General features: G+C 37.7%; 2 protein-coding genes across 13 annotated transcripts in view; one reads left to right on the top strand and one right to left on the bottom strand.

Annotated features, from left to right (window-relative positions):
* The first annotated feature begins 5,676 nt into the window (after positions 1–5,676).
* On the top strand, positions 5,677–6,086 carry LOC139176696 (large ribosomal subunit protein eL36). The gene has a single exon (XM_070769103.1). The coding sequence runs from the start codon at positions 5,726–5,728 to the stop codon at positions 6,041–6,043; it is 318 nt and encodes a 105-aa protein (XP_070625204.1). The 5' UTR covers positions 5,677–5,725; the 3' UTR covers positions 6,044–6,086.
* A 1,062-nt stretch (positions 6,087–7,148) lies between these two features.
* Positions 7,149–16,935, bottom strand: part of ELF2 (E74 like ETS transcription factor 2) — a 99,192-nt gene continuing 89,405 nt past the window's right edge. For 5 of the 12 annotated variants that reach the window (XM_070769095.1, XM_070769096.1, XM_070769099.1 and 2 more), the window contains 6 exons: positions 16,350–16,523; positions 14,034–14,072; positions 13,550–13,636; positions 11,019–11,211; positions 9,320–9,670; positions 7,149–8,862 (listed from right to left, as the gene is read on the bottom strand). In XM_070769095.1, coding sequence (XP_070625196.1) covers positions 8,235–8,862; positions 9,320–9,670; positions 11,019–11,211; positions 13,550–13,636; positions 14,034–14,072; positions 16,350–16,523 — 1,472 coding nt within the window. In that variant the 3' untranslated portion in view covers positions 7,149–8,234. The remainder of the gene's footprint in view (positions 8,863–9,319; positions 9,671–11,018; positions 11,212–13,549; positions 13,637–14,033; positions 14,073–16,349; positions 16,524–16,935) is intronic. The other 7 variants (XM_070769097.1, XM_070769102.1, XM_070769100.1 and 4 more) reach the window with 3 other exon arrangements.

The following is a 16,935-nucleotide window of genomic DNA, read 5'->3' as shown; positions in this document are numbered from 1 at the left end:
TGGCTGTATTTCATGAACTCCTACGAGGTGGTAGGGATGACATAGTAAAGCATAATGGTGTGTATAACATTTAAGTCCCTTATTTTTGGCTCTGAACTTTGCATATGACATAAAACTGCTCCTAATTTAAAATGGAGCCTAGGGACTTCCCTGGTGATGGAGTGGGTAAGACTCCCAGTGCAGGGTGCCCAGGTTCGATCCCTGATCAGGGAACTAGATCCCACATGCCACAGCTTAAAAAAGCTCCTGTGTGTCACAAGGAAGGACCTGGCACAGCCAAATATTTAAAAAAATAATTGGGCCTAAAAAGCCCAAAAAATCTGAGCAAGGTCCCAGTGGGACTAAATTCTAGAAAAGAAAATAAAAACACAAGCTGATAATAACAACTGATTTCAATTGGAAAGGCATCCAAAAACTGCTTGAATAAGGAGCTCTGAACCTTTTTATAATGACATGTATAAAAATACAGTACAGGCAGGCTTTTATCTAGAGTGGTTGGATACTGGAATGGCAAGAGGTCTGGAGCTGGGCTTATAAAAGCAAATTCTGTAGAAGGGCATGGGCTGTAAGTACAAGGCCTTAGCTGTGACCACTGTGACACTCCCTAGGGCCTCAAGCATCACACCTATCTTGTCAATCTCAGATTTGTCAGATATTTGTAAAACAATATTGTAAATTTTAGGTAAGTCATCGAGTAAAGGTTTAAGGTTAAGGTCGGTGCTTAGAGTTCAAAGCAAAAAAGGAAAGGGCACTGTACTTGATGTCCTAACAAGCCACTCTTAATCCTTCCATTTGAAAGGGCAGATAGTGTTAATAGAAATTAAGACCCAAATAGGTGAGGGACTGTTGAGTGGCCAGATTTTTTCACCCGTTTCTCCAGACAGATATGAGGTTGTAGGTTAGTGATTCAGTTTCAGGACAGGATGTCAACCCTACTATGACTTGTAGAGTAGAAATACCTGCCTTTGAGAGATGAAACAACAGCCACAACTCCAGGCTCACCAGATGTCTGTGGAAAGCTCACCTCTAAGAAACTATTCGTTAGGACGTAGTTGTATCCATTCCTCTTGACAGAATGTTAGGAGAAGCCTTGCTGTTTCTAGGCTGCTACTGGTAAACCAAGAGGAAATCTCAGGATGAATTCCTGTTTGCTTTGGAGCATTCAAAACCTGAGACATTCAAAACCAAACCTTATAGCTGGATTTTCATTACTGTGACATTCTGTAGCATGTATTCCATTTCCTTTTGCGGTCCTGCCTTTTTCTTCATGTCACTGTCTTTCTTTCATCTGCTTATTTTTGTTGACTTTTATTTGTTCTTACAATATATAATCTAAAGCAGAGTCTAAACTGCCACATTGAGCAGATTCAGGTTTCTAGATGTAGACCACATTAGAATGCTGGAATATAATTAGAGGCCTGCATCACAGGGAGAAAAACACCAGTCAGGAGAGATGATGGAAAGCTGCATACGGGAGACCCCTGACATCTCAGATTGGTAAACCTGGAGATAACACCCAGCAAAATTCTGCAGCATTTTCTATTTAAGTTTATGAGAGCAGGGATCACTGCATGGTCAGATAGTAGATGGGAGGGAACAGAGGTTGAGGCCAGAGGAGAAGTTCTGTCTCTAGGTCTGCCACTGATTACCTGAACTGAAACTGAGTCAAGTTTTTCTGAACTTGTTTATTTACAATACAGGGAATAGACCAGGAAATCTCTTAGGTTTCTTAAAAGCATTAAAACTGATTTGCACTTCAAGACAATTTGGGCTAATTGCTGCCACTGCTCAAAAATATTTTTGAAACTTTTTGGAACAGTTTGGACATCCAGTTCTCTGAAGGTCTCAAGAAAAGTAGTGTGCACTTTAGCCGTGTTTCATTTTGCCAGGTATGGCAGTACCTACCTAGTTTAATTCACATCGGTTTCTTAATCTCAAGTGACTTCACTATTTCTAAAACTAAAACCTCCCTTGGTAGGAAAATTTGTCTCTTCTCCTTGCGTTTGTCACTCAGTCATGTCTGACTCTGTGCAACCCCATGGACTGTAGCCTGCTGGGCTCCTCTGTCCATGGGATTCTCCAGGCAAGAATAGTAGGGTGGGTTGCCATGCCCTTCTCTAGGGATCAAACCCAGGTCTCCTGAATTGCAAGGCAGATTATTTACCATCTGAGCCATCAGGGATTTACCATCTGTGTCCCTAGTTAAGTATGTATAAAAATTTAGGTTCTGCTCCAAGAAGCAATTCAAAAGTATTTTTTCAAACAATGGTAGCATTGGTGGCACTTAATATATAGCTTTCTGAAAGTACTTTCTTTTAAAGGACAAGGTACTAACGTAGTGTACTCTTTTAAGAATTTAAAAAAACTCATCCTAATTAACTCATTAAAATGTGAGAAAACGGCTTTAGAGTCAATGAAATATACAGTATATAATACCCTAAACTACCTTTTTCTGTTGAACGTTTTAGAAAAGCTTAGATTAAGACAGATGTCTAAATGTAAAAGTTGTGACAGACGTGTCCAAACCTGGCTGCACAATGAAATCACACTGAGATTTTTTTTTTTTAATACCAATGCCTGGCTCCCCCTTCCACACATAATTTAAGTGATAGGGGATGTGACATCGGCAAAAAATCTTCACAGGTGATTTCCAGCGTGCAGCAAAGTTACCACTATTTCAGTGAATTCATGTCCTACAACTCAAGTAATTTGCAGATTCTGTAAAACAGTTTAGTATCCACCTTTCATGCACTTATCACATCATTAAAACCTTGTAAAATAAGCAAGATTTTTTTGTTTAAACATACAATGGGAGAAAACTGCTGTTACAGTCTAGAGTTTTGTTATGGAGCATTTTGCTTTAAATATTCATGTTTTTCTAAGTTCTTAACTTGGAAGTTGTATCATTTACTTATAAGTCCTGAACCCAGAGCATTACTGCTGAAGTGCACTGTTTAAAAAGATAGCTATAGGTACATAAAAAGTAGATAAATGTCAAATCAAATACAGCGTACCCAAAGATATTGGGGGTTTGGTTCCAGACCACTACAACGAAGCATCTCAATAAAGCATCATGTGAATTTTTGGTGACCCAGTGAACACAGAAGTGACATTTGCATGACATTAGTCTATTAAGTGCAATAATATGATCTCCAAAAAAAAAACTATGTACCTTAATTCAAAAATATTTTATTAACTCGTCATCATCTGAGCCTTTAGTGAGTCAGTTATTTTTCGCTGAAGGAGGAGGGTTTGAAATATGAATATTACCAAAGAGATGATTGCTGTTGGAATAAGGACAGTGACAGACACGTTGACAGCAGTGTTGCCACAGATCTTAGATCTGTATAAAGCAGTGTATCTGCGAAGTGCAGCCTAGTGAAATGAAGTGTGCCTGCAAGTCTCCCTGCTGCACTTGTGTTTCTGGCATGATTCAGGAGGCAGATCAGTGTACTTGCAAAGGTGGGGAAAGAGTGTCTTATTCTCAGGAGGACTGGCCGAGCTCTAACTGTGGAGGATGACAACAACGAAGGGACTGAAGGACAGGTGAACCACAAGTACAGAGGACTTGTACTATGAACAGTGAAAAGCCATGAAAAGGGAAGTTGCTGGAATGGCTGTGGAACTCAAAGTAGGGTTCCTCTTGCCTCCCCAAAGTGTGCTCTAATATAGATCACGTATGTAATGTCCTCACATAAAGTAGACCAAGAGGCTTAAAGGATCACGGGATAGGTACTTTATAAGCCCAAATATTGTTAAACCTGACTCATTTGCATACAGGGGTCAGAGTGGCTGATGAACCAGGTGCTATGTCCCTTACATTCTGGTTTCACAGTCATCCCCCTAATGGAACTGCCTCTTTATTGTCACTCCATCCATTTTGGTGGCTTTTTCTTTGACCTTACTTGCTTGGCCCTTCCTGGTACACTTAAGAATGTTCCCACCATATCTTGAAATGTGACCTCATCTATCCTGTTGCCTTTCTGTGAACAATCCTTGATCTCCACTTGCTGATTACTTTTCCTCTCTCCTAGCCCTTTATATACTTGATGTTTTCAATCTTTTCTCAGAGTTCACTCAGAGTAGACTACCCCTCACCTTGAGTGGCTTCCAAGCCTATTTCAGAAATATTTTGATGTCTGTCACCTTCACTTCAAATTCAGGTGAAGAGAGTGGTCCAGAGAGAAGCCATCAATGACATGGCTCAACAAAGGTAGATACCTGAAATATTTGGGAAAATATATGTCAGCAGGTCTGTAGCCTGGAGATGCCTAAAATGGGACAGTCAAGAGAGTTAAGACCTGGGAATGTAGGCAGATGCCAGATCAAAGGACTTTGGGTTTTTTTATCTTTTTAGCATGAGATGCACTGAAGAATTGAATGCAGTCACAAAGAAGTTTATGAAAATACTCATTTTAGAAACTCAACTGGTAGCATGGAAAACAGTAGAGAGAGGCTTGAGACGACAAAGCAGTAAGGTAGGGAGGATGGGAAAGGAAGTTATTTAGAATGAACTGTCAATAGGACTTGGTGACAGATTGGATGTTGGAAGTCAAATGTCTAGAATGGCCTTCAGGTTTCTTCTGGCAAGAGTAATTGGTTGCTGGTGTAGTGTCATTTATTGAGCTAAGAGGACAGATTCTAGAAGAGAGTTCAATGGGACATTCAGGAAGAAATAACCAGTAGGTAATTAAACCCATCTTGAGACTTTCAGTCTAGCCTAAGGCAATGGATTTGATAGTAAAAACCATATGCATGGATGAGATTATTGAACAGTTATGTTCAAGCAAAACCGTAACAGTAAATACAACTATTCTATAAAGGAAAAGACCCCATGGTAAATACTACCTTTAAATGGGAAAGCTGACATAACAAAGACTAAGAAGTCAGGCAGGAGGTACACTACAAGAGTGGTGTCACGGGAAAACAGAGGAGTTTTAAGAAGTAGGCTGATGACGTGGAAAAATGAAGTATCTGTTGGATTTGACTACTGGGTTCCTGGAGACCTTGGCGGGAACTTATTCTAAGCCAGAATTAACTGCAAGCTACTGAAGAATGACGGACTGTTGGAACAAAAAAACCAAGAAGTTGTGAAAGGGGAGGAGGTGTTGAATACGAGAGAACAGCACACCTGCCTCCTTCCCAAGGCAGGTGTTCAGGATGGATGCTGGAATAAGGAGATGCTCTTACAGCAAGCCGTCCAGAAATGGAGTTCACAGCTCAGACCTCGATTTTCTCTATAAAGAGGTCTACTGGCCAGCTGATAAGCAGGATGGTGGTGAACGGCTGACTGTTGCTGGAAGATGACCCAAAGAATAAATGGGCTGACTGCTAATTCATTGTTCAAAAGCCTGGCCAGACTGGAAAATGTAGTGGCATCAAGTCATTGCTATGTGGTTCTTTGTTACAGTGGACACAAAATGCAAATACAAGTTATAATGATTAACAGAAGAGTTGCAATTAAAAGCCATACCACTGACAATTCCCATCAGAAGAAATACTCTCGTCATTACATACTGTCAACATGTATTTCTAAATCGAGACCTTAGGTGAACTTACTCTGCAAGAGACATGGAAAATGTTAAGGTAGAGTGGTAGAGGTGAGCAAGCAGCCTTGGCTTAGCCTAATGAAAACCAATTAGTAATACAGCATAGGTGGAAAAGAAATGCTCATTTAAAATGTTTCATTACCTTCCGCCGCGGCAGCCATTGTGGAACAACAGCCATGGCTCTGCGCTACCCCATGGCCGTGGGCCTCAACAAGGGTCACAAGGTGACCAAGAACGTGGGCAAGCCGAGGCACAGCCGCCGCCGCGGGCGTCTCACCAAACACACCAAATTCGTGCGGGACATGATCCGGGAGGTGTGTGGCTTCGCCCCTTACGAGCGACGAGCCATGGAGCTGCTCAAGGTCTCCAAGGACAAGCGGGCCCTCAAGTTCATCAAGAAAAGGGTGGGGACACATATCCGCGCGAAGAGGAAGAGAGAGGAGCTGAGCAACGTCTTGGCCGCCATGAGGAAAGCGGCAGCCAAGAAGGACTGAGCCCTTCTCCTCTGTTCACAATCACAATAAATCTTGCCCAAAACTCAAAAAAAAAAAAAAAAAAAGTTTCATTAGCTATCTTCCATGTGACTTCTTGGGCTTCCCTGGTGGCTCAGATGGTAAAGACTCTGGTCTGCAATGCAGGAGACCCAGGTTCAGTCCCTGGGTTGGGAAGATCTCCTGGAGAAGGAAATGGCAATGCACTCCGGTATTCTTGCCTGGAAAACCCCATGGACAGAGGAGCCTGACGGGCTATACAGTCCATGGCGTCACAAAGAGTTGGACACGACTGAATGACTAATGCTTTTTCATGTGACTTCTTTGCCCTAGAATATTAGGGGAGACATAACTCAAAAAATGAAACTGCAGTGCAAAAAAAGACAATTCAGTTATGTGTCAAGGCATATTTTGAATACAGATACAGATTTTGAAACATGAAATATTTAGGAAATGTTTTAAAAGGAGTAGAGATTGAGATTAACCCCAAATGGGATAAGAATCAATGAGCTTTTCTTTGCGCTTTTATTAAAAAGTACCATCACGTATGTTTATGGAAAAGATAAAAGATTACAAAGGGAGCTGTTATAAAAATCTGTCAACCTAAGTAGTGTCTAACCAAATGCACAATTAAAGGCCACAAATATTCAGTTTATTTAAATTTCTAAAAGATGTAAAAATAGACAACTTTTCTTTGTAGTAGAAACAGCATTATTATGTGGAGTTACGGGACCTAGTTTGGTGTGAAATGATGTTCCTCTGGTCCCTCCAGTTCCTAAAATGGCTAGAGTATTATTTGTTCTTCCTCACCCACAAAAGGTCTGATTGAGAAGCATATGGTCTGATTTGAAATATAAATTAAGTGTGGCCAACACTAAAATAGTAAACTCATTATGGTAAGTAGAACATTATAATTACATGACAATAATTAGGAAGTGGAAGCATGCAGGTTATTTGCCAAATATTAATGTAATGGAACAAAATAATTTCTTCAAGCAGCAGTTGGGAAGGAAAAATAGGACTTCTATTACTTCTTAACTAAAACAACATGTTTATATAGTAGCTTTTGAATATTGTTATAAATATCACCAGAGACCAAAACACAAGGTAAATTTCATTTCTATATTTCAGAAAACCTACTTGAATACACTTTGAAACAAGAGTACAACAAAATAGAATATACTTCAAATGTTGAATATACAAACTATTATAGTTCAAATCTGAACACTGGTACTTTCCCTCTTAAACTTCAACTAAAAAAAAAAGGAAGAAAGAAAACTCCAGGTATTAGAGTTACCTGACAAAAATCATGCTGAGCCTTAACTTCCAAGTGACAGCAGAACTGAAACGGATATGTCTGCACAGATGCCAGGGCTAAGTGAGTGACAAACAGGCGTGTTATAGCAAAAGGCCAGAGCCAACTGTTAATTTGTCCACAATTAAGAAACTGACAGACTTAAACTACCATATAAAATGTTACATGTAAATTCTATAACAATACTGTGCTAGGTACAAGATTTTTAAAATTTTTCTTTTAATAAAAAAGCTTTACACAAACAAGCCATTAGCTTATTTCAATAAAGAAAACCGAAAATTAGTCTAAGGCCTTTGTTTTAAATCAGCTTAAGCTATATGATAAAAAAAAAAAAAAAAACGCACTAGATCTTTTTTGCTAACCTCTTTCTGAAGCTTTTGGATCCATTCTTCAATTCACATTCTAAAATACCTATATTAGCAGTTTTCACATAGCACCAGTTAAGTGAGTTCTGTGTGAACACAGTAATAATTGCTGGTATGCATATAAAATGCATCAAAAATTGCTATATGTAACAACAAGATCACCCATCCCAATCCCTCCCCACTGAAAACTATATAACCTCTTACAGAGTGTTAGTGTTCCAAGTCTTAGTGTAACTTGATATTGTAGTGAGTTGCTTGGTCCCTTTCAGTCCTTTTCCTTATTGACGGGTTCAGTTGTTTCTATTGTAAGAGGCAGTTTTCTGTCAGCATCTCAATATGTAGTTCATTTCCCACTGAAACATGGGATAGGTAATTTATTTCCAGTAAGTTTGATTGTTTTCTTAAATGCATTAAAAATGTTTTAAAGTCTTCTGACTTCTGTCGATGACATCCTTGCAAATACTTATATCAGGACTATCACTAACATTCTAATGTCCATGGGAGCGCGGCTGTTTCATTTCTCACATGTTACCAATCCTTCCGTTTTCATTGTTACAGGAAGGGCAAGAGCTGAGGGCGCACTGACAACCACTACGTGGGTCACTGTCTTATTTCCATCTGCCGGTTTTTCTTCTTGTACCAGCTGCAAAGTTTTCACATCATGTTCCTGCTTTTTCGCCACTGCTTCTGATTTAACCTCTGGCCCTTTTATGACAGCGCTGATAACCCGGGGAGGAGTCTGGCCAGATGCCTGTTGAGGAGGCACTGATAGTCTCATTACAGGGGCCCCGTGAGCTATTGAAACAGGGGTGAGTGCTCTCACAGCCAGTGGGGTGCCCACAATGTTAATGCTTCCTGACCCAGTCAGATTCGACTTCGTCTGCAGTTGACACTGTGCAAGTTGCGTAGCTGGGATGGTAATAATTTTGGCAGGCTGCATGGTGATTTTGTCTCCATTTTCAGTAGAGGCTGGCATCACAGTAGGGATTGTCTGAATAACTACCTTTGGAGAGGCTGCTGTTGTCGGACTAGTGCTGGTTATTAATGGTGCACCTGCATTAACTGACTGAACTGCCACAGTTGAAATTTTCTGACCCAACGATGTCATTACAACAGGTACTTGCATTGCCACACGAACTGTCCTGGTTGATTTAAAAAAAATAAATTTGATTGTATGTCACGCTATATTATTAAATAGGTCTCTCTGAGAGAGAGAAAAAGGTGAATGCAAATCCAACATATGTAAAACTAGTGGACCCAATTTTACAGATGTACCAAAAATCTCTGAAGTTTACAGCATGAAATAACATGAGATGAATATATTTAAACATAAGCTAAATATATTTATATATATATTTAAAAGCCTACATTAAATTCCATCTATAATATCATAAAAAAAAAAAGTCAATTCAAGTAAGAAAAGACATCTACTTTAAGAAGAATATTTTAATTAACACATTGAAAAATACCAAGCACTTTTCAAAGTCTTGACAAAGAGTCAGTTCTTAGAATACAAATATTAAAAAAGGAACATCCTAGTTTTGCCAAAGAGTTTTCTAAAAACTAAATACATTACAACTACTGGTTTCCCTCACTTACCTTGGGGCTGCTGTTGCTGATACAGATGTGGTAGTAGTGGGAGACCTGGATGAAGCATCATGACCAGGGGGAGTGATGTTCACAACTCTAGCTACACCCTTCTCTGCTCTGGAGCAGTTGAGAGGAGATGAGTTTTTCCCACCACGAACAGAAGTTGCTGCTTTTAAGAGACTTTCTGCAGACAATGATACTCGTTCTAATGATTTTTCATCAGTAGCTCCTGCTAAATCTTCACTACAGGTTTCACTTTTGTCATCATCTATAACCACTATGTTTTTGGGCATATCCTTGAACTGATATACAAGCCTCTGTCCTTCAACCTTTGCAAGGATACCCCTTTGGTAATAATATCTGTAAGGAAAAAGTATTAAATAAGTCAAGTATATTATGTTTGCCCCCCAACAATCCCCAAACAAAAATACCATGAAGAGATGCTAACAGAAACATTCACTTACTCTAGTAAGAGGTAAGGTGGGACTCCATTCAAAAGACTAAGAATTTGAAGTAGCTATGAAATTAGAACTTGGTACCATATGTCCTATAACCTTGAAATCTGTGAATTAGCTAAAAGCTCACTTTTTATTAAAGGAAGTCGTTTAACCTAAATACAGAATATATTATTGTACAGTTGGCCCTCCGTTATCTATGGGTTCCTCATCCATGGATTTAACCAACCACAGATCGAAAATGCTCAAGGAGAAAAAAACCTCCACAAGAGTTCCAAACAGCAAAACTTGGATTTGCCATGTGATAGCAACTACTTATACTGTGTTAGGTATTTTATCATCCACAGATGATGTAAAGTATATGGGGGGATATAAGTAGGTTACAAGCAAACACTACCCCACTTTATATGAGGGATTTTGATCATCCATGAATTTCTGGTATCCAAGGAGGGTTCTGGAGCTACACCCTTCAGATACTACTAAGGGACAACTGGATTTTACCGATACTGGTAACAATTTAGTTCTGATTTACATAGGGTATAAAAGCAACTTGGTATTATGTGGAAAAATTACCAAAACCATACTTAGTAAAAATGAATTTGTGGCATATGTGAACACTGTCACATAAACTATGTTCATTTACAAATACCCTTAATTAGAATAAGCTGTGTACATTACAAAGTTATGTGGACTCCTCAAACTGACAAAACTTAAAATTTTCATATCACAATAAATCCATTATAACAAATTTGCAAGAACTAAAGAACAAATTCAGTTTGGAAACTGTATTATGTTTGGGTTTAATTTTCTTAAAGACACACCGTTTTCCACAAATGGATTTTCCAATAGTGTTCAAATTTTAGCCATTTAGACTAAACCTCTCTCTCCATCTGCCTCCAAATCCAAGAAGTTCCTCTAGAAAATCCACCCAAATTAAAATTAAAAGCTATAATAAATAAGAGATTTTAAGAGTTTCTCTTTAAATATCAGGTTTCCCAGGTGGTTCAGTGGTAAAGAATCCACCTTACAGGAGACACAGGAGACCTGGGTTCGATCCCTGGGTCAGAAAGATCCCCTGGAAGAAGAAATGGCAACCTAATCCAGTATTCTTGCCTGGAGAATTCCATGGACAGAGGAGCTTGGCAGGCTATAGTTCATGGGGCTGCAAAGAGTTAAGACACAACTGAGCACTCTCACGCACTTTAAGTATTAAGAGATACATAAGTTTTCTTTGAAAACTCTTGTGTTCTTACCTCAAAGCTCGTCCCATAGTTTCATAGTTCATGTCTGGCTTGTTCTTATGCTTTCCCCAAAGCTTAGAGACAGCCTTTGAATCCACAAGCTTGAATATGCCTTTTTCTCTCTGAGTCCACTTAATATATCGAGGACAAGTATTTTTATCTTGAAGTAGATCTAAAAGAAACTCCCACAAATAGGTTGTGTTTCCTTTGAAAACAATTATAGACACTGATTAAAAATTCATCAACATAACTAAAAGCAAGTATTTACTTAAGCTGAATAAAAAAATCAATTTACTACTGATAAAGAACAAATGTACCAAGAGTCTGCCATTAAATACTTGACTATATTATCAATCATTTGTACAGTGCCAAACTGTGTTGTCTAGTGAATAACAGTTCAAGAAATAAATAACAGTTTTGAAACTATAGCTATATCATAAGGCCATGCACTATTTTATTTCAAATTAATGACAGAAAATAATGTCTGGGATCTCAGGAGTGAAAATAAAGTAGACTGGTAAGACATTAAGTCTTGGCAGATGGCTAAGATTTGCATACCAGAAGGAAAGGAAGGAATGTGGGTAGGAAAAATAAGGAATTTCATCCCAAAGAGAAGAGAGCATCACTCTTTTTTCTGAAGGGTGGGGAGGAGTAGTGGGCAATGTTATGAGAAGACTAAAGACAGGCTGCTGTTTTTCTTTATTCCCTCCATAAGCCTCAAGGTACAGAGGTTCGTAAACTGATGAAAGAAGAGAAAGAGAGTCCTGAGAAGAAGATTAGAATACATAAGCCATCACTGAGCCACCGGGTCATCTCTAGGCTCCTGCCCACTAACCCTTTACTATCCTCAAAAATTCAGATCCAAGGTTACAAGCTAGATGAGAAGACCCTTGGGGTGGGGAGGCTTCCACTACTCAATCTAAACACTGATGCTCTTCCTCTAGCATTTTCATCCTGAAATTTCCCCAAAAATTCAATAAATCCAATAACCCATAGTTGGGCCCTGTGTGCATTCTCTTGACCTAAAAAGATTAATCTTCAACTTTACAATGTTATTACATTTGTATCTCCGAAGCCCTATTACATCAGTGTCAATACCTAAAAACTCTTAGTGTTAAATCACAACTTTCAACTACATCAGTCTCAACTGAATCAAGAGGTATAGCTGGGGATTTTTATTCTGTCTATGACCTGGAGATTATAAGAACTCATTCTAGAAGAAACTTTTGTGCAACAGACAATGCCTTGTACATAGTAGGGATCTGAATGCTCCTGTGTCTAATGAATTAGTTATAGTTAGACCCATTGACATTCTTCAGATTATCTTTAACTGCTTCATTCCAGTTATCATCCCCAAGTTAAAATGAACAATTCTATTTCTGGTTTTAAGGAAAACAGAATTCAGAATAGGAAGCCTTCTTTATCAGATAAGGTAGTTCATGGAGTCTATGCAGACATCATAATTTTGCAGAAGACGAAGCACTGACTGAATTTTTAATCCAGGTGTGACTATAATGACTTTAATCTTCACATGACAACATATTGCCTCAGGTTTAATAATACAAAACTGAAATTTTAATGAAAGATGATTTTGACTGGTAAAAATAGGTTACCACGAAATTTTTTTCCAGTGGTAAACATAAAGTCTTTGAATATAAGAGATACCATTAATGATGGGAGTAATTTTAAAAACAGTAGTAACTGTATATTTACAGTTTAAATTTCTAACACTTACTACTAATAAAGTTTTAAGGTTTTCAATACAAATTAAAAGATAAAACCTAAGATGTTAGGAATGTAAAACAACCAAAGACAGAGAAGAAAATAAAACTATCCTAAACTTGTCCCAAACTGAATAACAGTTCCTAAGTAAATGGAGGTTTACATAACTGGATTTTTAAAAATCTAACCAAATTTCTTGGTAGATTCCCTGACTTAATTTTATTAAAGACTTAATCCAACAAATTAAGAGAGCAGAGAATGTAGAAGGCTTATTGTTATTTTTGCTTTTAACAAGAATATACAAATTCAATATACACATCAATTTTTTAAAAATACGTCAAACTTTTGTTTAGACATCCTTACTGACATGACTGAAATTGGTTGATTGGAAAAGTAAATTCACCTTGTTTCTATCAGTTAAGAAAGTATGTATCAGAAATGAAGTCTTAGTTTCATAAACCTTCTCAAATGTAAGTGCCTCCATTTGACTCTCCATGAGGATGGGTGTAAACACACACACATCGTCCAAAACAACACAGGTGTGGATCAGACCGCACTTAGGGCCTTTTCCAAATCCAAATGCTTGCCCAGCTTCACTCCCTACAGTTTCTCTATGCCTACAGAGCCTCACTGGGTAAGGACCAGGCAGAGATAAGTTTGAAAAAGCTCCCCGTGTGATGCTCATACACTCTAGATTAAGAATTACAATCCAAGACAGCATTATAGTGCATACTAGAAGTAATTTTCCTACAAATGTACTTGACCGGGGGGAAAAAATATATATATCCATCTCGCCTACAAAACAGCCCTCCCCAAATTACCTTTTCCTTCTCTGGGTTTCTTCTTTATACCTAAGTCAGGAGACCCATTGGAAATTGGTGACTGCTGGGTCTTTGGTTTACGGCCAACTGAAAAAAGAAGATATTGAAACCATACGTGGAAAACAGGAAAAATAACAGAAACATGATAGCAGGCTTTTTGATAACACATTACTTTTGAAACTAGACACTAATTTATGGATTAATATACTGTGTATATAAAAGCTGCTTTTAAAAGGAACATTAAAAGCACTTCTGCAATATAAATTACAGCAGTTCAGTCGCTCAGTCATGTCCGACTCTGCGACCCCTCTTTGCGTTGATAGTAAAATCAATGTATATGGCAAGTCAGGTACTACTAACCTATTATTTACACGGTCACAGCCTCAATTTGCTAACCTTTTCCAATAATGTAGCAATGGAAACAAATTCTAGTATAAACTTTTGTTTTCTGTTCTACAGAATTGTTAGAAAAAGCTTTACCTACCTATTGCAGAAGATCTGATAATCTGCGAAGCCCTTTGAGCTCAAATGAGGAAAAGTAAAAAATATTATTTTAAACACTCTCTACTGCTCTGAGCCAATCAATTCACCAGAATTAAAGCATAAATTTCCCCACCTCAGGTATAAGAATAAAAAAAAAAATCTTCCAAGTAATTGCTTCATGTCTAAGAAATGTTTGTGCCCTTTCATTTCTCCTCACTCACTTCTGCCCTAAGCCGCGCTCAAGATAGTCCAACATCCACAATGAACAGAAAAGCAAGAGCTACACTTCTCTACAGTAAGGAAAGAGTATTTCTGAAATGTGTTGTGTTCAACCCTCAGCATTGAAGAATGAATGCTGGCAGGTGAGGGAAGTCTCAAGAAAGAGACTGGGAATATTAAGTATAATATTACTGATTTGGTGATTGTCATACACCTGGGATTTCTGATGTCTCTACTCTTAATGCATTAACAAGGATTATCTAGAGCTAAATTAAAATGCCCTAATTTATATTTGAAAAAGCATAGCTATTATATTCTAGGATTTCATTATGGTAATTCTAATCAATAAGAAGTATGTTTTGGCAAAAATTAAAACAAAGTTCATCAGTCTCCTAATTAAAAATAGAGCTTAATTTCTCAATTTAAATACTATTTATATGTACAAAATATTTATATGTACAAAATATGCAGTCAGTAATAAGACCCAACATCTCTGTCTCCTAAATTCAAGCACAAAAGCCCAACTCCTTAATGGAAAGGTTAGTCCCCAAAGGCTTGTTTTCTTATAAAGCAGCATGTCCCAAATCATGTTATTTGACAAATAGGTTATTCATCAGTAGGAAATGGGTTCTACAGTCAAATTAACTTTCAGAACTGCAGATAATCATCTCTTGGAGATTTATAATGCACATTAGTATATTAAAAGCTCTGGAAATAAAAATAAGGCCCTACTATTAAAAATAACCTACCTAACTTTCTATGTCCCAAATGTCCTTAACCACAAATGAGTAACTGGTAGTGTTATATATAATTTTTAAATTGTCATTCATTAAGACCACCTATTTTCAAATACATAAGATTAGTATTAAATTGGCAAATTATTTTCTGGTTTATACCATACTATCATGTACACAGATCAACCTATTTATCTAGAAATCTTGGTTCCCTAAATACTCCCAGCTTTTCATAGTCTTTCTTCATTTAAATCTAAAATTTTCTTAGGTAATTTTTAACAGTTTGCATAAGATACAACCAGCCAAAGGCTACAGTGGGCAGTGGGTAAACAGGGTTATTTACATGTATGCCTTTTGTTTAAACATTTACAGGGCAAAGTAATTCTTCCTTCTAAATTCTCTCATCCATGCCTTATCTCAAATACATATATAATCTATATTATAGAGAGAAGGCAACTGTGTTATTCTGTTGTGTCCCTCACAGCAATGAGGCATAGACCTGTGAACATCAGAGCAATCTGAAATACTGCTACCTAATAAATGATTAGATAATACCATTATTCCTAACACAACTTTCCCCCTTATTTTTTGCCTTTGATTTTATCCGCCCCCCGCTCTAAAATGTGCAGAAAGAGGCAGAGAACAAAGTGGAATTAGGTGAGTACCCATTTACACAGAATTTCACTTCTTTCAAATTTTACCTTTGATTCAAACAGAAAAAAAGAACCCACTCAGGATGCTGGAGATGGACTGGAGCATTGTGTTCACCCCACCCCCCCAACCCCCAGGATCAGATGAACACAGGTTTCAGCAGGAGTCAAAGAGTAAGTGGAAATGCTCTTTACCCAATGGTGAGTTTAGTCTCCTCAGAATTCCCTATGGGCAATCTTGATGTTTTAAGGCCAAAGATAGTGGGGAAGAAAATTGGGCTTTTTATTTTAATGCCCACAAAAGAGTAGGAAGATAAGGTTATGAAAAACAGAGTCAAGAATACTTTTAAGTTACCAAGTACCTAAAAGGATCAGGAAGTAGAAAAATGTGCAGTGACTCCCTGATCTTCCTTCTGTGTTGTTCAGTCGGTCAGTCATGTCTGACTCTTTGCAACCCCATGGACCCCTTTGGTGTATCAAGCTCTTACTATAATCTCATTTTGGGGCAACTACTTTTAGGGCTCAACTACTAACTCCTTTAAACACTATGAACATGTTAAAAGACACAATTAAAAATCTCAATTTTTTGAGAATATCTAATCAGTATAACATTGATCATAAATATAGCATATATTTCCCATCTCCCTTGATGGAGAAAAAAGATACTAGAAAAAATTTCACCCAATTTCCCAGAAATTTATAAATACACCCTACCTTTTTTCTTTTTCATTGGTTCATGGCTATCCGGTGATGTAGGAATAGGAGAGGTATCCATTGGTTCAGATTCTTCAGTTGACACCTCCACTACAGTTTCTGTAATGACATCTGGCCTCATAGCAGCATGGATAAATTCTGGAGTTGATACACAAGGAGGGACAAACACTTCCACTATAAAAAAAAGTTGAAAAATTAAAATTTCCCACCCCTATTAATGCCTCTTAGCATGGACAATTCAATTTTTAGCAAAGGTGAGGTTACTAAGAATTCATCAAAGCAGGGTAAGAACCTGAGGCTAATTTGTTGAATATACGATATGATCTAAAGTATGTAAGTAAATAGATGCAAAGAAACTCGACCTGAAGGAAATGTTAATCTTCGGGGTAAAGAGGGAGATCATGAGAGTCAACCCTCTTGCTTCACACTTTAGGTACTTTCAAGTTCACTGTAAAAGACTGTATCATTTTGACAACTGGGAAAACAGTTGAAAATAAAACAGTATAACAGTGAGTTAATAATTATTTTCCTTCTACTTACTCATCATTATTCTCTAACAAGGTAAAACATACACCTGGTATAACAT

Source organism: Bos indicus, chromosome 17 (genome assembly GCF_029378745.1).
Source record: "Bos indicus isolate NIAB-ARS_2022 breed Sahiwal x Tharparkar chromosome 17, NIAB-ARS_B.indTharparkar_mat_pri_1.0, whole genome shotgun sequence".
Lineage (NCBI taxonomy): Eukaryota > Metazoa > Chordata > Mammalia > Artiodactyla > Bovidae > Bos > Bos indicus.
The sequence above is the reverse complement of the archived record's forward strand: the minus strand, read 5'-3'. Positions and strand labels throughout refer to the sequence as shown.

Excerpts from the sequence above, each read along its gene's own strand:
- LOC139176696 (XM_070769103.1), top strand. The coding sequence starts at position 5,726 with ATGGCTCTGCGCTACCCCATGGCCGTGGGCCTCAACAAGGGTCACAAG.